The sequence below is a fragment of the Cydia fagiglandana genome, chromosome 24, assembly GCF_963556715.1.
Source record: "Cydia fagiglandana chromosome 24, ilCydFagi1.1, whole genome shotgun sequence".
NCBI classification, from domain to species: Eukaryota; Metazoa; Arthropoda; class Insecta; order Lepidoptera; family Tortricidae; genus Cydia; species Cydia fagiglandana.
In genome coordinates this window covers 217,732-244,446 of record NC_085955.1, presented here as the reverse complement: position 1 = coordinate 244,446, position 26,715 = coordinate 217,732, and the positions used below count along the sequence as shown (strand labels likewise).

General features: G+C 39.1%; 1 protein-coding gene across 1 annotated transcript; it reads right to left on the bottom strand.

The window, feature by feature from the left end:
* Nucleotides 1–11,711: 11,711 nt before the first annotated feature.
* On the bottom strand, nucleotides 11,712–21,200 carry LOC134676520 (V-type proton ATPase subunit e 2-like). The gene is made up of 4 exons (XM_063534904.1): nucleotides 20,999–21,200; nucleotides 20,862–20,909; nucleotides 18,700–18,787; nucleotides 11,712–12,116 (listed from the first exon to the last, which is right to left on the bottom strand). The coding sequence occupies exons 1-4, from the start codon at nucleotides 21,094–21,096 to the stop codon at nucleotides 12,090–12,092; spliced, it is 261 nt and encodes an 86-aa protein (XP_063390974.1). The 5' UTR covers nucleotides 21,097–21,200; the 3' UTR covers nucleotides 11,712–12,089.
* Between the last annotated feature and the right edge of the window lie 5,515 nt (nucleotides 21,201–26,715).

Below are 26,715 nucleotides of genomic sequence, written 5' to 3'. Positions count from 1 at the left end.
CGATACTAGGTCGCGGTACAGGTACTCAATAACACGTACGTGGATAGACCTTATCTCGATGCAGTAAGGTTTAAAATTGCCATTTAACTGTGTTGACGATGCTAAGTTATCAGCTGATTTACTACTTATACGTTTACCGGATTGCGTATTATCGACGCTCATCCTTTTTTCGAACTACTTAAGCCAATGTTATAAGAAATAATAAACTTTGTTTATATTCCAGATAGAGTTAGACCAAGTAAAGTCTGCAGCGATTTTGATAGCCCACGCAGTGTAAGTGTTATTATTACGTCATAATATCATAGAAGTTTGACGTTTAAAATAACACTTGCACTGCGTGGGCTATCAAAATTTCTGCAGACTTTGGTTGGTCTAACTCTACCTTATCATTAACACCAAGAAAAATGTGCATAGAAAACGCTTAAACTTTTGCAAAGCGGGCATTTTTGTTCGAAATTCTTAAGAAATACCTAGTTCCGCGAGCTTGGCTATAAAGTTTAAGCTATTATAGGCTGTCAATAGGGTACAGCCGGTACAGGTACGGCTGGAGACCTATCAGGTGTCTGCGTCGAACCGTTGTGTAACTTTAGTTTTACACATTACAAAGGGTAACGTTACACATTGTCTCGTTTGCGTTTATACTGATCACCTATAGGAAAACACGATGACACCTTCGAGGTTACCTAACGTTATTGCCGTTACCTAATACATTTTACGAAGCTAAGACCTACCGTTTAACTGATAGCCTTAAGTGTCATATACAGGGTGTTACTGACCATGGGGCTTTAAATCCAGGGCTCGATTCTACTCGCTAAACTGAGCTACTTTTATTACGGCACCAACCCCGAAATCCAAAAAAAAAATTTTACTTTTCATACATTTTGGCTGATCAGATGTCGACGTTTTCTATGGAAAAGCCATAAATTTTTCCCCGATTTTATGGTTGGTCCCATAGTAAAAGTAGCTCAGTTTAGCGAGTAAAATCAAGCCCTGGAATTAAAGCCCGATGTTCATCAGACACATACTGTATAATGTACCTGTAAGGATCAATACAATTCAAGTCAAAATTGACTTCTTAGGTGCGTTAGACTATACTTAGCCGATCTCCGAGTTTCGATATTAGGTAGGTAGCCCAGGACGGTGGTCTAGATTATTAGGTCACGCGGCCTTGGTAGCATCGACCCGACCCGTCCCGTCCGGTGTTACACTCGTCAGGCCCAGGCATTTGCACACAAGTTCTTGAAGCCTTTTCAATAAACACTTATCTATTTGTGTTAAATACAGTACTTTTTCCAGTTTGGCTTTTGGCTACGATCTAGGAGGGGCCCGAGTAATGTCAATATTCTATCATCGGTCTATTTACAATTAAGTTGGGTCCCTTTTGGTATACCCTGACGATTTGAAATAAACACTTTTACAAACATGCTGTGTTTTTTTACCTCTTTTAATATCAAGGGTTAAAAAAACCGGCGCAAAAAAAAGTGCGAGATGAACGTCGTCGCGCAAAAAATGGTAAAAAATCACGTTTGTTGTATGGGAGCCCCACTTAAATTATTCTATTCTGTTTTTAGTATTTGTTGTTATAGTGGCAACAGAAATACATCATCTAGGAAAATCTCAACTGTCTAGCTATCACGGTTCATCAGATACAGCCTGGTGACAGACAGATAGACAGGTAGACGGCGAGACGAACGGACACCGGAGTCTTAGTAATAGGGTCCCGTTTTTATCCTTTGTGTACGGGGAACCCTAAAAAACCGTGTATAATATTGGTACTAAATACTGCAATGACAAGATTTCATGGTCAAATAATTGTGTTGTTGTTAGACCCGTTAGTTACTTCCGTTGACATCATAAACGACAATAAGACAAAATGGCTGCCGCATTCGTATGAGTAGGTACTGTATTATTTTTAATGTTTCCATCCGCCATGCCACTTCTTGACCTCTGGATTCTTGAGTTGCGCCCAAACGTTTCAGAAACTGTCAAAGGGCTAACCTTCACGACAAAATTACATTGTTGCTCTATTGTACTATTTAACACGATAAATATAAAAAGTTTTAGGCAAAAAATCATTTCTGGTACAAGCTTTAATCACTGACTGTACTTTTCTTTCCACAGTTAGGTTGCGTTGTTTTATTTTATCAGTTATCACAGAGTAGGCCCATAGACCCATGGCCAACTGTCTCCATCTTCAGATCGGCTCGATTGTAGGTACCATCATATTCTTTTGTTTTTCTAAAGATTCAAATGTATATGAGTAAAACTGTAAAACGGGCACTTTTTCTTCTTAAGAAACGCCTAGCAATTAATAGCTTAGACCATTGGGGATTCCTTTCTCCTGTCCTGGAGTCATCCGTCAGATTCTATTGATTCCTGGGATTTTGGTGCCCCTAGACGTAGTCCCTAAGAGCTGGGAGCGCCCGAAAAAATCAATAAGTTTAATGGAAGATTGCGAGTAGGTATAAAGGTTACCTAAAATACCTACATTTAATAATTTACTAGGTAGTTATTTCCGTTAACCAATGAAAAATTATGAATAAAAATGTTAAAATTAGGTATGTATTTAAATATGTAGGTAATACACTACATAGTAAAAATACCTTCAGTAGTATGTAGGTACATGCGTAAAGTTTGACGGGTTATTAGGGCCCACGCTGTATACATTGCACTCTCTCGAATTTCTTGCATTAAAGTAATACCTACTAATATTAATTACCTAAAATATTTCCAAATTATGTTGAAACTAACAAACATATGCTTTATTTATTTAGTTCTTAAAGTATATAATACCTATATGTACTTAAAGTATGGTGTTTCCGGTGTTTCAATAAACTCTTAAATCGTCATTGACGCAATTTGTCTAAGTCATAAATGTCATAATTATTACTCAAAAGTTCATAACACATTTGTAGAAATTCTAAAAGAAATAAATGCCTTTCAAAATTAATTCAAGATTTAATTGCCGTATTGCGTCAAAACGACTCAAATGATAGCGAATGCGATATACGTCCTTTTACATACGCCCTTTCTACCTCCCATTTAGTACTCGTACGTGTTAAAGAGACGTAAGTGCCAGCCCGTGTGTGCTCTGGGGCGCTGGGTCACGTTATCAGATAAAGGAGTATACGTCGGAATGTGTGAATATGTGAGTAAGTAGACGTATAGCACGTGGTGCTAATTGTTTAATGTTGGCGTATGACCACGTGGAAACATCTCTACCTGTTCTGTTTGCAGTACCTACGTACTACTTAGACATTTGGATTTCAGGTGGCAAACTTAAATGACACGAAGGGAGAAGAGATAATTCTTTCTGGAATTTGGTAAACTCAATAATTACCGATGGAGGTTTTTTTTAACGTACAGTCAGCAGCAGAAGTTGCTAAGCGGGCCAGGTGTTCAAAATGATCTTGACGCGACTTTATTGTTAAGAGAATAAGAGCGTGTCAAGGTAATTTTGAACACTTCGACCGCTTAGCAACTTCTGCTGCTGACTGTATGAGTTTCCTTGCAGTGGCTCTTACTAGGTAGTAGGTATACTACTTCTTACATAGCTATTAGGTATAATGCTAGGTATGCTTTGTTTGATAAAAATCGTTCCAGCAGTTTGAAGATCATTATTATCAGCTCTTGTCCAAAATGATGTGAGGCATATTTTTGGCATAATATTTTTTTTGTCATAATGCGTAGCGGAGTAAGAATATTGTAAACTCGAATCTCTAATTCACCTACAGCCTGCGGCTGTCGTGAATCTAAAGACCTCGTTTGCAATATTTCACACCCCCTTCGTTACATAATGGAGGTAAAGTACTTACCTATTGTTGTGTCTGCACGTGTAAGTTTAGTTTCCGTAAATGACTCGTAAATGGTGGCCCATAGTAATAAATAGGGTATCTATTAACGTATATACCTACTGCTATTTCCCGCAATCCGCAATGCACCATTTAGGGCCGGTCGGTACGGACAAACTGCACGACTGCAACTTGTATGGGAATCGGCGAGCAGTACAAATTGCAGTCGGGTTGCAGTCATCCTGCAATTTCCGTCTGTCCGTCCGTCTGTACCGACCGGCCCTTAGGTTCGCGAATCTTGAGGTATCTATGGCGATTTTGGCGGTTCATTGCTCTAATCTATAGTTCGTTTTTTTAGCATTAGAAAGAACTTGCAAGAAGGTAAGCGATCTTGACATGTCTTTTAATTGAAATACGCTTTTTAACTATTACTTAATGAAAGCATAAGAATATAAATGATTGTAATAGATTCATAATTGTTACATATTTGCCGTGACTTATTTTTTAAACGTGCATTTCAATAAAAAGACACATCAAGATTGTTTACCTTATTTCTAATGCTAAAAAAAACGAAGGTTAAAATGGTTGGCACTTCGGCAGTCGTCATCTCCTCAACTGTACGTTTCTCCAGAAACTTTCAGCCTCACACAACTAAACTAAACTGCGGAATGAACTGTCGCCTCGCCTGCGGTCTTTGCAGACCACTACGACCAATTAACCTTCAAGAGAACTCCCGTCTTAAATGCCGGCAACGCACTTGGCACTGCCTCTGTTGCAGATGTCTATGAGATTGCTTATCACCAGTAGGGTTTCTGCTCGAGAATTCTCGAGGCGAGAAATCTCGAGAAATTTGTCCTTTGTCGAGACGGGAAATAAAAACTCAATGTCTCGAGAACTCGAGAAATAAATATCTTGTTATAGGTAAGTAAAAACACAGGCATATAACACGTGATGTGTCTATAGTGTATTTCTTTAGGTAGTCAATATAAAAGTAAAGAAGAGTTTTAGCAGCTTGATTGTTACATTGACTAAGTATTAATATTACGTAGTAAAAGTGTAAGTTAGTCACATCGATTAAAATTAATTGACTTTAATATTCTTGCCTAATAAAATACCATATTGTGGTTTGTTTACATTTAGTTAAATTTTTAAAGAAATACACTATAGAATGTCACCGTTGGCGCGTGCGAATGCTGCACCTATAGTTTTTTTTGTCGAATTTTTGATTATTTAGTGCAATTTATGGTAACAAAAAATTTATCATTTGTACATAATGAATTTATACATATTGAAGCAACGAAATAAAGCACTAAATTTAAAATAACAGTGTTTTTGAAACTTTCAAAATTTCTCGAGGTACTCGAGAAACTCGAGAAATCCTGGTCGAGAATTCCCGTGCCTCGAGAAATAAAAAAGGTCGAGAAACCAGAAACCCTAATCACCAGTCCGGCAACGCACTTGGCACTCCTCTGTTGCAGATGTCTAATGAGATTGCTTATCATCAGTCGATTCGCTTGCTCGTTAATTTCCCTACAAATCTTATCATAAAAAATGTGTTGGTATATTAGGTACAGTCAACGGTAAAAATATGGGTGTAGACAACTTACTCAAAAATATGTCCCATAGTTCTTAATTCACTGACATAAGAGTTATGTGACATATTTTTGAAATGATTTGTACACCCATATTTTTACCGTTGACTGTACCTATAATAGGTACAGCAGCCGGGTTAGCACATGATTGGCGCGACAGTATCTCGCGGCGAGATAGATGGGTAGCTACCCATCCCTCTTTTGTTAACATAGTTAGAAAAAGACCAGCAGTCTACCTCGCCGCGAGATACTGTCGCGCCAATGATGTACTTGGCCTACAGAGAAGGCCTAAACCAAAAAAAAAAAACCCGATCCCGTCATTATTACCTATCTAGCACCTTAGTTACTCACCAGTTAAGTAAGTTATTTATATTTATATATATTTATAATAGTATTAAATATTATTATTTATTCACGTCGTCCACGTGTCCCGCACTGTGCTGTCCCGCACACTCCGCTGGCTCCACAGAAAACCAGCGCCGTTGACCACGCTAGTCGTGCCAGCTGCATTGCTGAGTGGAGACCATTTCGGCTTCACATCTCTATTTCCACTGTTTTGTTTATCTTTGCCCTGTGCTTGTTTATAGATGTGTTATTTGTATTGATGTGTTGTCTGAATAAATGATTTCTATTCTATTCTATTCTACATAATCGCTGTTTTATAATTATACAGGAAACATATAAATAAATATAAATGATAATTTATACATATAAATTGGTAAAATAAGCCAATTTCCTAGAGTTCTGTAGACGGCGCTAGCACTGATTGTGTAACAGTCACGTCTGCTGATAATGTTCACCGAAATGATAAGTGACAAACGGCGCCTGGTAACTGTAGGTAATTTATTAGGTATTTAAAATATGAGCTTATGATCGTCACTAAATTATCAATTAGGTTAAGCATACTTATTAATCATGCAGGGAAAAAAGGGGGAGGCCTATGTTCAGCAGTGGACGTCTTATGGCTGAGATGATGATGATGATGAGGGACATCAAAGTTTTCCCATAGAGCTGAGTCACGATTCATCCACATCCACTCACAAATCAAAAAGTCAAATTTAGACGTACCTATCAACTAGATATCCAGTGGATGTGGGTGAATCGTTTTCGACAAGGCACATACCTATTAAATGTGTCGAATACGGCCCCTGCTTATCCCAGTTGGGTTGTTACTGTATTCCTTGGCCGCGCGAAAGTTTCTTGAGGCGCAATGGCCCTCGGGTAAAAAAGTTTGGAGACCTCAGCCATAGGGCATTTTCTAGCAGCCGTTTTCAAAGGTCACCCGATATCGGACCGGACAATGTGAAACCGCTCTTAGGCGATAGCGATAGGACGTAGTTGACGTAGCAGAACGTTTAGCACAAATGTGTTAATTGATGGCAGCAGACGTCCGCACTATTCCAATCCAACCAAGAATCACTGGCGATGAAGGGTCCAGTGCTGATGGGCCATCGTGTAGAGGTGCCATACTATCGCATGGCCATCTCGGACCAGCGCTGAGCCATCGTGTAGAGGAGGCATTAAATGAAGATGACGTATCTCGCATCCAGGCCATAATGGTTTAAAAAAAAAAAGAAAATGTATCTCCATCTCTATCCTGCCGAAGAAAGGACTTCGATATTTAAATCCCAAGGCCGCTACGCACTTGGTAGTGTCAAGTACGCGCCCAAAATATCAGGGAATTAGGGTTACATAAGGGAACGCTCGGCTGGCGCGCCGCCAACGGACGCCGACATAACTAGCGCAAGGTCGTATAGCTCGTAGGTCAACCGATATTTTAAAATAATTACTTATATAATGGGAAAACGAGGGGATTTGTCGTATTGTTTCGTAACGGGTACAGTCAGCATCATTGCGTTACCCTCAATAGTTCTAACAGAATATCTTTCACATTTACAAGTAGGTATAGTTTTTCATCACACTTGCTAGGCAAAGCGGTCCGTAAATCCGAATCCTAAGGTTGGAATGTATAGTCAGCAATACTATTCGCTTAGCACCTTTGCATTTATAAACTTTGTGTGTGCCACGGACGGTACAGTCAGGCACTTGTCCCACCGCCGACGATGAGCGAGTAGAACGATAAACTATTAGAAACGAGTGGTGGAGAAGGCGAGCGGCGAGAAGCGAGTGTTAGCTCCAATAGTTTTGTCGCTCGGCTATAGGCGAGTGTTCGAGAGCGATGGGCTATTACTCGCATCACTCGCTCGGGCGGTGCAGCGTAGCCGAACACGCAGACGTCGCAGACTTATTTAAACTACGAAGCGAGCATCGCCGAGCGAGTACCGCTGAGCTAGTTTTATCTTATCGCGGCGACAAACTAGTAGAGCGAGTGTTCTCGCCGGCATTGTGAACAGCCAGCGATGAATTATTAATAGATGTGTCTCTTTTACTAACACAGGATCCTAATCTTTTGTTCGTTTCTTGGGCGAGAAAATCGCTGATAGTTAATCGCTTACTCGCTCTTGGTCAGAGGCGTAACTAGGGGGGGGTTGGAGGGGGCACGTGCCCCGGGCGCCGTCCAAGGGGGGCGCCAAAATGGGCAAAATACCTCCCATAGAAAATGGACCAGCCAAAATGTAGGACACAGCCAAATTTTTTTTCACGACTTTCCCTGGCAACGGAAATGCAGTTATTTTTGGCCACCCTGTATACAGGATGGTCCAAACCTTGACCTCCAATATTTTTTTATAGAATCGTCGTCGTGGGTTTATCGGAATACAGGGCGTCCCAAGACTATAGGACATCAAGGGAAAGTACTTTAAATATCGTAGATAGGATATTTTGCTGAAAGAAGACTTTATTTTAATTTAAAATAAAATTTAAACTGCATTCATAGATTTTTAAATAATTACATGGTTGAACCGGGAATCGAACCCGCTACACGAGAAAAAAAAATCAGCCTGTAGTTTTATTATACCGATCGAAAGGATTCATGCAGTTTAAATTGTTTTTTAAATTAAAATAAAGTCTTCTTTCAGCAAAATATCCTATCTACGATATTTAAGGTACTTTCCCTTGATGTCCCATAGTCTTGGGACACCCCGTATACCCCATGTATGTTAGCCGATTTTTCGTAGTTTACGAGTTTGTTAAGAAATTCCTGGGTGCAGCTTTGCTTTGCTTTTATGTCTTCTAATAATTGTTCGTGGTATTTGCACTGATAACATGAAATAGCAATGGGGAAGTGACCCCACAAAAGAGGACTTTTTTTAAAGAGTTACTAATTTGGAAGCTTTCCACCTCAGTTCCTTTGACCGGCGACTCTCAAAAATTTGGACAATTAAGTATAATTTTTTTGACCTTTTAAAAAACTTAGGGTCTAGCTGTTTCTAAAATAACAAAAAGTCCTTGAAATCGCTTGTATTTTTTATTTATTTAGGTAAGGGCAATATCTAAGCTTGACATGCTTGGACGTAAAAGTTTGTCTTTTTTTCCCAACTCAGCGAAGTGAGGATGCTGTTTTTTTAGCAACTGCGCCGTTTGTCAAGGATTATGTTACAAAAAGGAACATTTAATAAAGTTCAATAGTTTTTTTTATAAATTAAATTTTCACCCCGGAATTTCTTAACAAAAGTTAAAAGTAATAAAAATCATAATTCGAAAACTACGAAACGTCGGCTAACATACATACTTATTCTGATAGCCCACAGCGTGAGAAATTTAAAAAAATTATGGACGTCAAGGTTTGGGCCACCCTGTATAAGACATGCCGTGCTAACATCGCTCGTTCTGTGATACTAGAATGTCGTGAAAAACCTGTGTCAGGTATTGAGAGCATTCTATCCAGAGTTTCGGTGTGGGATCGGGACAATTTAGTCCAATTCAATCCCACCAAGACTCAATTTTGCGCGTTTAGCGCTAAGAAAACCTAATTTTTCAAGGCACAAGCCTTCCCATGTCAGAGAGTATTGGGAGCCTCGGTGTTGACATCTCTATCAGTGACGTCCAATGATTTCGTAGCCACCTTGCTGGGTAGGCTGCGCTCGTATCCCAAAAAACTCGGTGTGCTCAATAAAGGGAGGCGATACTTTACTCTGGGGTAAACAGATCCCATTTATTGAGTACTGCTGTCACCTTTGGGCAGGAGCATCTGAATGCCACCTTGGACCCTTCAAATCAGTTCAAAGGTGCGCTGTACCTATTAATAGTCTACGATCCCAAACTCACAAGCGATATTGAACCTTTAAGTCTAAGGAGATCTCCAAAAAATAAGTGTATAAGTTTTAAAATGGTCGGCAACGCGCATGTAACGCCTCTGGAGTGTATATAGACGTCCATAGGATGCGGTGACCGCTTACTATCAGGTGGGTCGTAAGCTTGTTAGCCACCGATGTACTAAAAAACACTTATTTGTCTCAATTAAAAGTAAACTTTAATAAGTAAAAAAGTAACCCTTTTGTTAGTTCATTTCGTTTGGGAGGGGGGGTGGGGCGCAAATTTGGTGCCTGCCCCGGGCGCCATATCCTCTAGCTACGCCACTGCTCTTGGTGGGACAAGTGCCTCATCTCGCAATAATATATATATAGCACAATCTTATTTGTAGAGCGATATGAGTACCTACTTATATACATGTCACATATTGTTGCGGCTTTCAAAGTGTAACATATTAATGCAGGTGACTGTACGGGAATTAATACGAAGGCGAGGGCCTTCGGTTTCTGGCTTCAATTCACACTCGTTCGTTTCTTTCTAATTCTTGTTTACCGCCCTTATAATACACAATGTACATATATAATGTAGGTTGGTATTATACATATATATTGAGTCAATTTAAAACAAATGTCACGCGCATGCAAATCTGTTTCAAGTCAAGATAAAGAGGCCGAGAAAATACCGATGCTGATTACGGCTGTCACGTATCTTACGTACCTATTATCTACTCGTACAGTCAGCCAAGAAAGTGGTCTACCATTTTTCGACTCTATCGTCTGATTGATAGAGTCGAAAAGTGGTAGCACTTTCTTGGCTGACCGTACCTACCTACGGCATGTGCCTTACGTTAAAGATAGGTATATAACTATAATATCGATAGTTCTATTCATAGCTATAGCTGAGGCGAAGATAGTTTTATGCGCTCGTAGGCCGGAACGCGGATCCGCGTATAAACAGCAACACTTAATTATAACTGTCCATCGGTGAACCTTATTACAAAAGGCATAAGGTCCACGGACAGTTACGAGTGTGTGCGATGGTATGAGGAAACTCTTTGATACGATAATCTCGGCACACGAGAGTTGCATGATGTAAAACGTGTTGTCTGAACTCAATGCGTCTGGGTTAGCCTTGTTTACATTAACTAAGGTATTTCAAATCGTTAGTCTGTGCGGAAAGAGCCGTGAAATGTAGGGGAGCCCATACAGGGTGTGTCTGACCATGGGACTTTAAATCCAGCGGGCGCAGCACGGTTCCATTTTTATCGACTATCACTATGCGCGTCCCTTTCGCACTTACATACTTGTTAGAACGTGACAGGCATGGTGACAAGGGATAAAAACGCGACCGTGCTACGCCGCCAGGGCTCGATTCTGCTCGCTAAACTGAGCAACTTTTATTATGGCACCAACCCCTAAATCGCGAATTTTTTTTTCAGTTTTTCATACATTTTGGCTCATCAGATGTCGTCGTTTTCTATGGAAAAGCCAAAAAAAAATCCCCGATTTTAGGGTTAGTCCCATAGTAAAAGTAACTCAGTTTAGCGAGTAAAAATCAAGCCCTGGATTTAAAGCCCCATGCCCCAGACACAGACTATATTCTACGACTCTTCTCTTTCCGCACAGAGTGGCACAGACCCTAGCTTAAGTTGTCCCCGCGATGTGACATACTGCTATCAGTGTGTAATCTACATTGGCAGAGTCGTGCGATAAGGGTGGCCTTTTTACCTTTTTGTTATGAAACCATAAAAAAACTTATAACTTTAATACTTTCCCCATAAACGTCCTAAAAGCCTCAATTACTTAATTTGTCATTTATTCTGGTCCTTCTTACAAATACAAGACATAGCTAAGTCACAATTAAAACGATTTAAGGTGACAGTCCATTTCCAACGACAGCTGCACTGTTAATTTTACTATGGAAATTGACAATGACATGCAGCGACGCGTTCAGTACCGGTAGTGCAGCTGCGGCTAGAAATGGAATGTTACCATTAAAGTCTCTTAAGCTTTGTTTCCTAGGATAGCGGTGCCGACATATAGCGGCCTTCTCCATATAAAATACTATACTCCATGCATATTTTAGCCTTATTATTTTGTATGGAGACAGCCGCTGTATGGCGGCACCGCTATCCTAGGAGAGGTTAATCTATAAAGTTGGCAATAAAACAGAAACGTCTTAACTCACATAACTTTATTGAAATAAAATATCTACAATACATTTAAACAGAGCTTCACACAGTTTACACTTCGACAGTCGAGAACGCGGAATGATCTTTAAATACTTTTCACTTGAACGGGCTTACAATTAATGTTCCATATTATTTTATTATTACATTAAATTCAACAGGTCCCTCGATGTTAGGGAGATATATTCACAAATATTAAAGGTGTTTGTATTATTTTTAATAATAAATAAAGTCCCAAGATGTTACAGGTTTTCACAATACATAAGGAATAATACATAATGTTTTTGATGTTATTGAATAGTCCCTCGATGTTAGGGAGATATCACATCAAATAGAGGTGGAATTAAATAAGAAGTGGCCGCTGATCTACGCAGTCATATTGATGGGGTTGCCCTGGAACAAAAACGGATTCAATTAAAATAGAATAAAAGTAAAAATAAACATTTAAAATTAAAGTGTCTTAATAAACATAACTAGTTTGCTAAATTAATTTGTTTTATGATATACTAGAGACCCGGCCCGGCTTTGCTCGGGCAAACCTTAACAAATTAGATACGTAACTAAACCTTCCTCAAGATTATAAACTGAAATAAATGTCCTATACTTATACTAAGTAAAAGTGACCAAGGCCTCCATTGCCCCAGGCTGGAATCGAACCAGCGTCCTCTGCTATCGCGGCAGGTGCCTGTGCCATTCGGCCACCGGGCCACAGCGGCATAGGTCGAATTTTTCCAAGTATATGCACTTCTGACTGAAGGCTAGTAATTCTCTTTGGTAGGGGTATTCTTTAATTGGCCTGAGTTGTACACAACTGACATTTGCTGTATTTAGGCCCCCCCCCCAGATCTAGCGTCTTTCGAGTGTCGGCGTCTACAACTCTATGGCCGCTGCTCGACGCAACGTCGACGCAACTGCGCAGCGACGTCATTTTCCATAGCGCTGACCAGACGCCGACAGACGCCGACGCTCGAAAGACGCTAGATGTGGGGGGGGGGGGCCTTAAGTATCAGTCAAGTTTCATTGTGTACAGTCAAATGTAAAAATAAGGATGGAAAATGGAAGGAAATTGAGTAGTAATACCTACTTACTCCAAATATGTAGTTCTAAATAGGCAATACGAGCTATCGGATGGGACATATTTAAAAGATTTTCAGGCGAAACTCACCGAATATTTTGAGTGTATTTCGGGAAAGGCGTACCGTATTTTAAAACGAGAGCATTTATTTAAGAGTTGGCATTATGCTCCGCAGACAACACTTACAATTGGTGAAGCCCGGCCTACACGGCACGCATATCAACAATATTTTTTTATTTTCTTTACAGCGAAGCCTAGCGGTGAAGGCGCGCAACTTTCAATCCGGAGGTCGCGGGTTCAAAGTGTCCAAACCATGGTTCTTTCTTACCGGAACCACAGAATAAATAATAGTACTAGGTACAGAAGATTCTCTCTCTAACAAAACGCGTCTGTTACGATTAGGACAGATATGACCGCTAGGTGGCGACAGCGCCACGCGCGGCTTATTGGTAGCCACCAAAGTTGGTGTGGGACGGATGTACTTATAGCTACCTGTACTTGTTGCAAAGCGACGAAATCGTGGAGTGAGCCACGCCTGCCGGAACTTAGGTATGATATCATTGGACATTCGCATTCACCCGCGACCTCCAAGATTGAAAGTCCCACAGGAGCCCGATTTTTGAATTTCTACCGCTGGATTTCGTGAGTATTTCGTTCAATCTCCAATACTAGGCACTTAAATTCTACAAATAGAATTGAAAACGAGCGGTCAATACCACTCGATTCCCAATTTCTATCCCTCGTATTTCTAAATTTGCATTTCTCCGTTTTCCACCGATTTTCGAGTGCCGAAATCGAGCGATCGGAATTCAAAAATCGGCCCCAGTTTTGGCACATCCAACGACTATTTTTTACCGATAGCCGCGCCATCTGCGCTTAACTTTGCGCGTTTCTCCCATTAACAAATGTCAGTGGCCCTACAGTACATAGCTTCCCAAATTGCCCCTCAACAGACTTGGCAGTCGGCGCGCCAATTTTGGCAGCAAAGTGGGTGCTATAACGCGCTGCTATATGAACGCGCAGTCGAAATAGGCCGCAATGTATTTATGGATGATAAAGTGAGGAATTTCAACAGCAAAATGAGCAATTATTCGAGTTTATGGCAATTTCTTTGGCACGCTCAAACATGTAATTACATAGGCTGCTACTTATGTATCCGGAATGGGTCACTTACTGGAACTATATTAAATATATATATATATAACATATAAAAATGGAACTCTTTGGAAGCAAAATACAGTTTGTTTCACATGTCTATCAATTGGTTTTACATTGTAGCATTATTTTTAAAAATTCTTTGTTGCACCTTCAACGGATTTACTTGTGAAAATTTTCGTGCAGATGTTTTTTTTACGATGTTCGGAGTGGATAAACTCAAAAATAGTGCATGGATCGACTTTTTTCGACTTTTGGGGAGTAAGTTCCATCGAAGGTCAATGTTTTAGTGAATAAATTGTGGTCGTAGTATATTACGGTATTTACAGTAGGACGAATTTAAAAAAAAACACTCAAAATCGGCTGTCATCCCACAAAATATAGATGCTGTGAACGAGCTCATAATGCAAGATGGTTTTAGTACATATCGCAAGATAGAGGCATCTCATGGCAATAATATGACGAGCATTTGTAAGATATAACATGAACATTTGGTTAAAAAAAAAAGAAAAACTCGCGAAAGAGCCGTTCTTGCCTACAAAATGCACGTCTTGTATACCAAGATCAGAATGGAAAAAGTGCTATGAAAAGTCGTTTCAACATTTGCAAAAGTGCATCATTCATCTTGGTGGACAAATACAAATGCAATAAAACCATTTATAACTATAGATATTTCTTATTTTTTGTGTTTCCGGATACATAAGTAGCAGCCCTCGTAAGATCATGGCTACGTTGAGACAGCTGTTGTATCATTTGCAAAAAATCTAGCTCCATTATTATAATATATAGCGTTCAAAAAGTGTGCTTGTTTACCTATGTACTGTAAACTGCAGAGAGAGTACAGAGATAAAGATAACTAAGCCCCTCTGTATAGCTTGAGCCCGGAAATTAAAGAGGCAACTTCTTATGAGATGTGTCAGTTCTCAAAAAATATTTAATGATAAAGGCCTTTTATAGCATTAATGAATTTTATGGACATTGATTATATATTTATTTTAAGAATTTATTTTGAGGGTATTAATATTGTGTAATATTTTTTCTTTAAATTATTTGACGTGTGTGTAGTTTAGGTTTAATTAGTGTTAGATGTGTGTGTGTGTGTTTTATTTGAGTGTTAGATTCTGCTGTAGAACTGTCACAAATATTTGCTAAATTCCTCTCCTGGTATTTTCTTTTAGTATGCATATCGTCGCCTAGCACCCATAGTACAAGCCTTGCTTAGTTTGGGACTAGGTTGATCTGGGTAAGATGTCCCCTAATATTTATTTATTTTGTAGTTTCACAGTGCCTTGGTTTTATTGTAACTTATTTGATCAATAAATAAATAAATCTCTACTCAGCTCTCGTCGGCGGTGGGACATCTGCCTAAACTGATAACTTTAAATTGGTCTACAATTTTGGCGTGCTGCGCTTCCGCGTGCGTGGCGTGAATGGACGACACACGTGGAGACACTTACACGTGTTGTGGCGTCATTTATAGTTTATAGCACGTACAATGTCGAACTTGACTTCGTGCTTCGTAAAGTAACGAGAAAAGCATTGGGGCTTCCCGAATAGGGAATAATACGCGAAGCTCGCTACGCAGTTTTGAAGGAAAGAAGTGAATATTCTCTAAGGAACCGTGCGCGTTGGAGGGTCTGCCATAAATTGTGGCCTGAATCGGAAACATATGCTGTGCACATGTACATTGCCAAAGCAAGTGCTACCGTTCTCGTCGGTACGTGTCCTTATGCATAGTAGGTTCTGCCACTTCTGCCATCTTGTATTTAGGCTACATCGGAAGCATAAGCTCTCTGCTTAGCCTTAAGGTTGACTGGTAGAGAATGCCTTATGGCATTAAGTCCGCCTTTTGTACTATAAGATTTACTTTTGTGCAATAAAGATTAAATAAATAAATAAGCGACACATTTACGCCTCGCGCCAAAAATCGACGGCTCCTATGCTGCCCCCTATAGTTCATGCAAGGGATCTGTAGACGTTATGAGATGACAAGTGCGCCAATGGTTTTATAAATAGAGGGTGCTGAGAACTCGTAGAATTTTGATGAAGACCAGTGTCAATCGATTGTTGAAGCGCTGGTGGCCTAGCGGTGAGAGCGTGCGACTTGCAATCCGGAGGTCGCGGGTTCAAACCTCGGCTCGTACCAATGAGTTATTCGGAACTTATGTACGAAATATCATTTGATATTTACCAGTCGCTTTACGGTGAAGGAAAACATCGTGAGGAAACCGGACTAATCCCAATAAGGCCTAGTTTACCCTCTGGGTTGGAAGGTCAGATGGCAGTCGCTTTCGTAAAAACTAGTGCCTACGTCAAATCATGGGATTAGTTGTCAAGCGGACCCCGGGATTAGTTGTCAAGCGGGTCCGGTTGACAACTAATCCCATGATTTGACGTAGGCACTAGTTTTTACGAAAGCGACTGCCATCTGACCTTCCAACCCAGAGGGGAAACAAGGCCTTATCGGGATTATTCCGGTTTCCTCACGATGGTTTCCTTCATCGAAAAGCGACTGGCAAATATCAAATGATACCACCACCATATGTGACGTCTCACGGTTAAAGGTACCTTCTGGCGGTTGGCGCTTACGCTATTATTAACGCCGCTCCAATATTTTTGCTACGCTATGCGACGTAAGCGCTAGCCGCCATAAGGTACCTTTTGTCGTGGAACGTCACATATGATGATATGATGGCACCATTCTCCAATAAGGAAAATAAACCGAACTTCTAAACGATCTGTTGTTATAAACTTCATCATGTGTCATCCTATTGCAGCGTAGTAAGTGTGGTGCATTCCAGCGCGGGTCGCGGGTTATCAGGGCATCTAGTAAACGGGCCGCGGTGACTGGCACGTGTGCTTGTTTACTAACACGTGCACGTTGCCACTATAGTTCGTTTTTTTTTGCATTAGAAAAAAGGTAAACAATCTTGATGTGACTTTTAATTAAAAAACACGTTTTAAAAATCATTATCATCATCATCTCAGCCATAAGACGTCCACTGCTGAACATAGGCCTCCCCCTTGGACCTCCATTCGTACCGGTTGGAAGCGATCCGCATCCAGCGTCTTCCGGCGGCCTCCGTTTTAAAAATAAGTCACGGCAAATATGTAACAATTATGAATCTAATACGATCATTTATATTCTTCTGCTTTCATAAGTAACAGTTACTGATTTTTAAAAAGCATTTTCCAATTAAAAGACTTGTCAAGATCGCTTACCTTTTTTTCTAATGCTAAAAAAACGAACTATAAACTATAAGTTTCTTTTATGATACTAGCGACCCGCCCCAGCTTCGCACGGGCGGAAGATGGAAGTACCTAAATCTCGTTTTTAGGGTTCCGTCCGAAAGGAAAAAACGGAACCCTTATTGGATCACTCGAGTCACGAATGTCTGTCTGTGCGTCCGTCTGTCGCATCGCAGCCAATTTGTACGAAAACTATAGGTTACAGGAAAACCTGTAAGAAGTTCAAGCGTGAGACGAACTAACAAAAAAAAATACTTAAATAAATGTGATGTAGGCTTGGTGCGCATATCCGACTCATATTTGGTCGTTTTTAAGAGAGAAGAGTTTCCAGAGCGTCGGCATAGAGAAAAAACCGGGCAAGTGCGAGTCGGACTCGCGCACGAAGGGTTCCGTACCATAATGCAAAAAAAAAAGCAAAAAAAAAAAACGGTCACCCATCCAAGTACTGACCCCGCCCGACGTTGCTTAACTTTGGTCAAAAATCACGTTTGTTGTATGGGAGCCCCATTTAAATCTTTATTTTATTCTGTTTTTACTATTTGTTGTTATAGCGGCAACAGAAATACATCATCTGTGAAAATTTCAACTGTCTAGCTATCACGGTTCGTGAGATACAGCCTGGTGACAGACAGACGGACGGACGGACGGACGGACGGACGGACAGCGAAGTCTTAGTAATAGGGTCCCGTTTTACCCTTTGGGTACGGAACCCTAAAAAGTACATTGATTGCTCACTCCATACATGGTAACAAAACGACTGTTATTTCGTAGTCGACATCTAGCGTCGAGTAGCGGAATTACCAGTACTGCTACTTGACAATACATGTTGCGACGACCGAAACATTTTCAGCTAATATTATAACCAAACTAACCGGAACTCGATTCTCAACTCCTTCTGCTTGTAATATTAGGGCTTGTGCACAAATCACGCGAGGTTCGTGGGGGGATGGGGTCACGAAAAAATCACGATAGATCACGTTGGGGGAGAGGGGTATAAGGAAACCTCACGTGTATCTTTCTACAGTGAACGAAACTAAGACAAAATTTGCAAGACCGAAGTGATCCCATAAGTGTTCCGTAAACAAAGTTTTGTACGGAACACTAAAAAACCTACCACATGAGTTGATACTTTTTCTCGGTTTCGTTAAACATAAATCTTCACTCTGCACTTCAAAATAGCGAGTCTATTGATTAAAAAACACGTTTTATAAATAAGTCACGGCAAATACGTAACATTTATAAATCTAATACGATCATTTATATTCTTCTGCTTTCATGAGTAATAGTTATTGATTTTTAAAAAGCGTTTTTAGGGTTCCGTACCCAAAGGGTAAAACGGGACCCTATTACTAAGACTTCGCTTATGGTACGGAACACTTCGTGCGCGAGTCCGACTCGCACTTGCCCGGTTTTTCAATTAGAATACATGTCAAGATCGCCTACCTTCTTTCTAATGCTGAAAAAACGAACTATAGACTAAATTATGATGTTATTTACCCATTTGCGCGCCATCCAGATGAGGGTCTCGTTGCTGAGTCTGGGCCCGATGAGCGGGTTCATCTGCGCCATGTACGCGCACAGCCAGCTGGAATGATACAGGGATACAATTAACTTGTGACAAGTAAATAAAATAAAAAGCCTTTTATTTCCTTTCATTATACATAAAGTTTGTTAATATAATTTTGTTAATTTAATTTGTAGGAACCCGTAGGTGAAGGCATCCATTTTCTCTTCCAAAGACATCCATTTTTCACGGTCTTGTGTTATTCTTTTCCAATTTGGACCAGCCATTCTTTCTCATGTCTTGTGACAAGTACAAACCAATTCTTTTACGTGTAAAATAAAGTACATTTTATTGTAATAGAACAGGACTTTTGTAATATAACAAGAACCAGAAAAATATTAAGCAGGAAACAGCTAACAGTAAGTAAACTGACCTTACATTTGACATTGAGTGGATTTCAATACAACAGTATAATCTTTTAGCAACTTACAGTCAAGGGGTTGTGCACAAATCACGCGAGGTGTTTTCGGCTACTTTTTGACCCCCCCCCCCCTATGGTGATATTTGGTGAGGTTTTTGGCTACCCCCCTCCCCCTACACAACCTCACGTGTATTTTTTTGAAGTTTTTTCATTTGACCTAATTTTAAGAGAAATTGTCTTGTACAGTCGACGTCAAAGAGATCTTTACGACTAACGTTACAAAAAATTATTTACACGAGTTTATTTTCATAGCATTTAGGTCGTGTAAACATTTTTTTGTTACTTTGGCTGTAAATTTCTCTTTGACGTCGACTGTACATAGAAAATCGTGTTTATTTTTATATTTTCGTTAAATAGACTCGCTATTTTGAAGTGCAGAGTGAAGATCCATGTTTAAAGAAACCGAGAAAAAGTATCTACTTATATGGTAGGTTTTTTTTCTTAGTTTCGTTCACTGTAGAAAAATACACGTGAGGTTTCCTTTATACCCCCCCTGCCCCAACGTGATCTATCGTGATTTTTTCGTGACCCCCCCTCCCCCATCGGACCTCGCGTGATTTGTGCACAAGCCCCAATAGGTGACACATTATAGGTTTTAAGGAAAAATATTTGGATAATGCCATTACATTGGTCACTGAGCAATCTGGAGTAATGGCCTGTATTGTATGACTTGTACAATCTACATGGCTGTACAAGTTGGTGAATAATAAAATAGATAAGTAATAACCACAGTCATTACAGCCTACGGCCACTTGCAACAAAGTGCAAAAGATATATAGCTTACTCTTAAAGATTAAGACACCATTTATTGCCGCACAAAAAGTAATCAGAGAGATTACAACATTAAAAGATTTGCATGTGCGACAAAAGGAATGGGCTCAGCATACATTGTGTCAACCATTTCATTAGAAATTGTCAGCGCAGTCACCGATCGGAAAGTCTTATATTGTTGAGATTAGAGTTTCCGGTCGGTGCTACATCTATTGTCACTTGACAGTACTACTACTGCTACTTAGCAGTGCTGATAATTCCACTACTCGATGCTAGATGTCGACTATGAAAGTTGCTATGGAAATACTAATATTTCTGGCCCCAAAACTGATGTATGGAGTGAGCACTTTTGTATTACATTATTTCTCTATGGCGCAGTGCTGATTTCCAGTCCGTCCCCTTCACTGAACCACATGGATATGTATGCGGGTTACTGACATTTTTGTAGGAGTATTATAACTATGCAATTAGTTTGTTTCAAGATATTTACACACTACACTGGACAATACTAAAGATTGCAGGCGACTTAATGCAGAATGATTTCTGTGGTTTAATGAACCAATAAGGTATAGACAAGATTTGTTTTCCTGGCCTCAATTACTACTTAACACACTTCTTCTTTTCTTTCTCCTTTTATCTATGAGTTAACAGTATCAAGAATAATTTATAAAACACATTAATGGGTCAGAAATTAGTTATGGTTGATATGGACGGGTTTCTAGCATAAAAATAGCATGATGTTTGAAAGATAGCATGGACTTATAATATTTCTAACATATTTCAAATATTTGCACCGTAGAAGGTGTATTAGTAGTTAGCCATAAACCGTAAAGAGACAAAACGAAGAGTGTCTTTGTAACAAGACTATCAACTTTATCAAACGAGAAATGTAAGAATACTTACAATAACCAACATGTGGCAGCTGTTAGCATCAACACCACCTGGATAATCCTGGAATATAGTGGTGAAACGTTAGTTTAATCACTTTGAGAGCCAAATATAGGTGAATCATTAAGTGCCTGGATATACGTAAAACTTACCCTCTGTTGGGACCCTTAGGGGCAAAGAAGGGGCACACAATACCAACGACGCCCCATAGGATGGTGAAAACAGCAATAGGAATCGCAGAGGCACCCATTTTGAGCGAGTGTTTGCTATATTCCCGAGGTTTTTCTCTCGCAAACAAATGTCAGCTGCCCCCAGCAAGATGGAGGACGCCTGTAATGTTGGTATTACTGTTCATAGTCATATGACAATTCGACGTTTTGATACTGCACGTAACTGCGAAATCTTACTATGCAAAATAAAATCAATTTATAATATTAAAAAAAAATATATATAGTTGGTAAAGCAAATCTTGACAGTAGAGAAAGGCGCGAAATTCAAATTTTCTATGAGAAGATATCCCTTCGCGCCTACAGTTTTCAAATTTGCCGCCTTTTTCTACTGACATAATCTGCTTGACCAAGTATATATATATATATCAAGGCCTGTTCACTTCCTAAGAAAGTTATGTCCCCAAATAATTGCGCATGTGTGCGCCTTAAGCTTCTATGTGTGCGTTGGCCTCCGGGAAAAAGTTGCGAGTAATAAAAATAAAAACATTTTTCTACAGCAACATTGCTCCCAACTCTGATTTAAATTATCACGAATTTTATACAATATTAATCATAAAACGGGACTTAAAACGCTTAAAACTTAATTACATGCGATTAAGTTTTATAATGAATATTTGCTTCCAACTGTCTTTATCAATGTTCATAAAATATATGGAGGGTAGGTACGTCTACCCACCATAATAAAAAATATATTTGTCAATGACTCTGTCCAACTGCTGTGGTTAAAGTTCATAACGAAAATTTTATTTATTAACTCTTTAAATAATACATACAACGTGTACCGCTACGTACCACTTAAGACTGTACGTCTGTACCTACATGGATTACAGCAATGCACATAGAAAATGTGCTAAATGCGGAGTAACGGCTGTTGAAGCAGCCAGAGTGAAATTTACAACTTTAGTGGGTTCAGAAGGAACCGAGTCATAACGTATCTGGAAAGCGTATTAATTAACCGTGAAGAAATGTATGAATACAAGTTGGAAATCTGTGTAAAATGCCGTGTGTAAAGTGTAGTGTATCTGTGTGTAAAGTGTAATAGGTAGGCATGCCTAATGTTATTTGTATAAAAGGTACTGAAAACTTTGTGAATACGCTTTATTAATGTCTATTTTTTTATTAAGTTGCCAGTTGCCAGTTTTCAGTGTATATTTTTATATGTAAAACATTTTTTAATAAATAATATATATAATGTTATAAACATAAACATGCCTTTTATTTAAATCAATTGATAATACCACAAACAAGGGGTAATATTTGCATCTTGCATATGAAGATAACAAATATGTTTATCAACAGAACATGGACATTAAACATAACTGGATGGCGGACATTGGCCAAAAAGTGTGTCCACATGAGATAGTCAAGGTGGGCCGTTGTATCTCTTTCTAATTAGGGTGACCATACGTCTTATGTATGTGGGATATTAGGATAACATTGAAATATATAGTTTGACCAGGATCTTTTCTTAATCGTGCATAGTTATATTAGTAATAGAAATCATACTGTCTTTTCGCCTAAAAAGGGATGGATATAGTTTTTTCTCTTCTGTAAAACGCTTCACACAACCTTAGGTACTTAATTTAGTTGTTCTAAATGGTGTGTTCACATTACGGCACCTATGCACTTAAAACTGCACGAGGCCATGCGCTTGGCGAGGAAGAGAACCCTATGGAGGAACCTGGTCTTCAACAGAAGGATATGATGTCACGATCCTCAGTATTGAGGGACCAAGTGAAGAAGAAAAGCTCTTACTAGTAGGCGTAGGTACTGGACCACGAACATGGTCGATCGTCAGGAAGGTGGTCCGCCGTAACGTCTGTCAAGAACACAGGTATGAGTGAGAGAGATAGAGAGACAAATATGCTGACAGAACCAGAGGGTCTACTGTGAACCATGTTCGACGTGTTGCCTCTCTGTCACACTTACGTACGAATTTACAAGTGCGACAAAGTCGCAACGGGGTCGGCTCTCAGGACAGTGGAGGAATTACATACAGTATTTGCCGCCTTAGGCCCCAAGCCCAACATAGCAAGCTCTAGCCGCCCCCCCCCTTTCTCAGCACCCATCATATAGACTGCCGCCCAGAATATCTGGCCGCCCTAGGCCCGGGCCTACTCGGTCTTAGGGCAAATTCGTAACTGCCTGAGGGTCGCGTGGGTCCGCTACGCCCGCTTGCTATCGTTTTTAACTAGGACGCTTGTCACTGGACCATAGACATCGAAGTTTGCAAATTGCGAGCATCTTTCTCTGTTACTGTAATTACTCCTTTATGTTCACGGTGCTAGGCCACGTATGCGAAAAGAGAAGAGTCGTGAAATGTAAAGAAATTAGTGATGTGCCGTTCTTAGTTAATTTTCCAAAGAGGGTAAATTCCCAGTAACGTTTCTGGTATCGTCCCAAAAGTCAGTAAATTACGATAAAGTTCTATTTTTCTTTTATTATCAATGTGTTTATTATTATTATAACAATGCATAAATGTGTCTGTAATGTTTAAGGACTTTGGATTTCAATTTTGGCAATTATTTATTCTGTATTGGCTCTCATTTCACCAATTTAAACATGCCGAAATAAATACATACCTATTTATATAAACTTACTTAAGTACCTAATAAAAATTGTGTAACACTGATTCTCATCGTGCCGACATCATAGTCACCCTAATGAGTTTGACAATGTTGTCTTGTATTTTTATCGCAAAATGTAATAATTGTGGCTTCCTGGTATAACAATATTCCACAATTAGAAATTCTTTCACTCCCACAACCTTTAACGCAACATTTATTCACCATTTTTAGGAAATTTTGCATTCACGTGTTTTGATAACATGTCATGACGATAGGGATACCAATTAACATTCAAAGTTTCTACAATGTCTACCACACCAAAATAAAAGGTTTTTTTTTGTTGTCCACATGCTTGGTTAAATCAGGTAATAATATTGACATCATACTTATTTACAAATTTCTTAAAAGATATCAGAACCTTACTCTGAATATAGCATTTAAATAATATAAGAAGTTATTTAATTTGAGTAGTATATTTATATAAATACTACCACAATGGTATATTTTTAATATTGGCAACACGTGCGAGTGAGACACCGCGACCCACCTTTGCTATCTCAAGTGGACCGTTTTCTCTAGTCTGGTACGAACGTCTTTCTGGCTCGGTGATAAAGTTCAATTTAGTATGGCAAAAAAAGTGACAATGCAGTCCATCTTATAAGTCCATGCAACAGAATTACTACCTACCAATAGTTGGTAGTTGTCAACTTTAGTTCCATTGGTACACAAAGACGGCGCCACTAGTATAAACGTATAAACGGTTGGGGACATTTTTTTGTATGGAGTTACCGTTCTTCTCCTAGTGAGTATTATATTCTTTGATATATATATATATAAATTTGGTAAAGCCATAGACATAATATATATATAGACGGTGTCTCAGCGAGCTGTCACTGTTGCCCTCGGAGTAATTAACAATGGAGCCGCCATTAACAGGCTTTCCCCTCTGTCGAAAATAGGCGGCCAATGGTCAACCATATGTATGGACTGACGTTTATCTGACATGACGTACCTATACATTTGATGTGCCCCTCCCCCGCAAAAAACGGCAGACTATTTTGTACCGAAAATTTTAGACATGGCGTCTCCGTTGTTAATTACTCCGAGCTGTTGCCACTTTTGTTTAGTGTACGATTAACAATGAGGCCCACGTTGCTGTAGCCATGTCGATAAAGTCATATCGATAAACTATCGACATTTCTTGCAATTTTAATTTTACTTCAAAGGCTTAACGATACCTAAAATGACCAAAAACGCTTTTATTCTTTATTGTGGTTATCAAATCACAATTTTATAGTCACGCCCCAGCAGGGAACCAAGGGAAAGTTCAGATATTTAATTAAAATACATAAATACCTCCTAAAATAGGTGTTCCGCAATAATTGAATTATATTATTATATTATAATATATTCATTATCCATTAGCATTTCAATTATGTTTATGTTTAACGAAGATATTGAAGCTTCACTTAATCGCTATTTCGTTCCGCTGTGTAGCGTTTATCGATATATAACATGATTAAAATCGACTTTTCACATCCCTAAAAGAGCACACATATACGTTTTTACGCACACATACACAGCCTGGGCGCATCAAGAAAGGCAACACTTGATTGGAAGTCCACCTTGTCAACAGTATGGTTGTCCTTTTTTGACAAACGGCATTTTAAAAGAGCGAGGAGAGAGAAATGATACTAGTTGCTGCGTCGTGAAAGAGAACAGAAAAGGTTGGGCCCTTGGGTAAAGCCATAGATATAAAAATATATACAGATGCCTTCCAAGCGAGCTGTCAGTGGGACCACTTTTTGTTTAGTGTACGATTAACAAAGCGACCCACTTTGCTGTAACGATGTCGATAAAGTCATATCGATAAACTATCGACATTTCTTGCAATTTTAATTTTACTTCAAAGGTTTAACTATACCTAAAATGAACAAAAACGCTTTTATTCTTTATTGTGGTTATCAGATCACAATTTTATAGTCACGCCCCAGGAGAGAACCAAGGGAAAGTTCAGATATTTAATTAAAATACATAAATACCTACTAAAATAGGTGGTCCGCAATAATTGAAATATTTTATTACATCATAATATATTCATTATCCATTAGCATTTCAATTATGCTTATGTTTAACGAAGATATTGAAGCTTCAATTAATCGCTATTTCGTTCCGCTGTGTAGCATTTATCGATATATAACATGATTAAAATCGACTTTTCACATCCCTAAAAGAGCACACATATACGTTTTTACGCACACATGCACAACCTGGGTCGCCTAAAAAGGGGCCACTTGGATTTGAAGTCCATCTTGTCAACAGTATGGTTGTCCTTTTTTGACAAACGGCATTTTTAAAAGAGCAAGGAGAGAGAAATGATACTAGTTGCTGCGCCGTGAAAGAGAACAGACAGAGTAGGGGGCTTGGGTAAAGCAAATCTTGACAGTAGAAAAAGGCGTCAAATTTAAAAAATGTAGGCGCGAAGGATTATTGTGTCATAGAAAATTTGAATTTCGTGCCTTTTTCTACTGACAAGATTAGCTTGACCAGCTATAGAATATTATAAATCCTCTTTAGGATAAAATTAAAGAAGAAAAAATCTGTCAAAAAATTCTATGGACAGAAGTCATAAAAATGATGTAATTTTGGCTGTCAAAATTCAATATTTAAAAATGTAATTTAAATTAAATTAAAATCTCAAAAAATAACAGTGACATGAAAAGGCGTAAATTTAACGTGATATCTAATGTTTAACCTACTGGGTGTAGACGTAGATTGTTACTACACCTTATTCCTTTTCTGGCTTCAAATTTTCGGTGTTTATACAACACTTCTCGTTGTTACTGCACTTATTGTTATTTACTGTTTGTAAGTATTACTGTAGAAATATTGGTACTAGAGTTTGTCAAAGGACTGTCTTATCATAAACAGAGAGAATCATTCTATCTTTGTCTTACACCAGAACTAGCATCCAAAAGAAAATGATAGTTTTCCTGACTGACAATTTGGTTTGACCAACTATACTAACTTGCTTACTCTTATTACAATAACCTTCCTTTTGCTACTCCATAG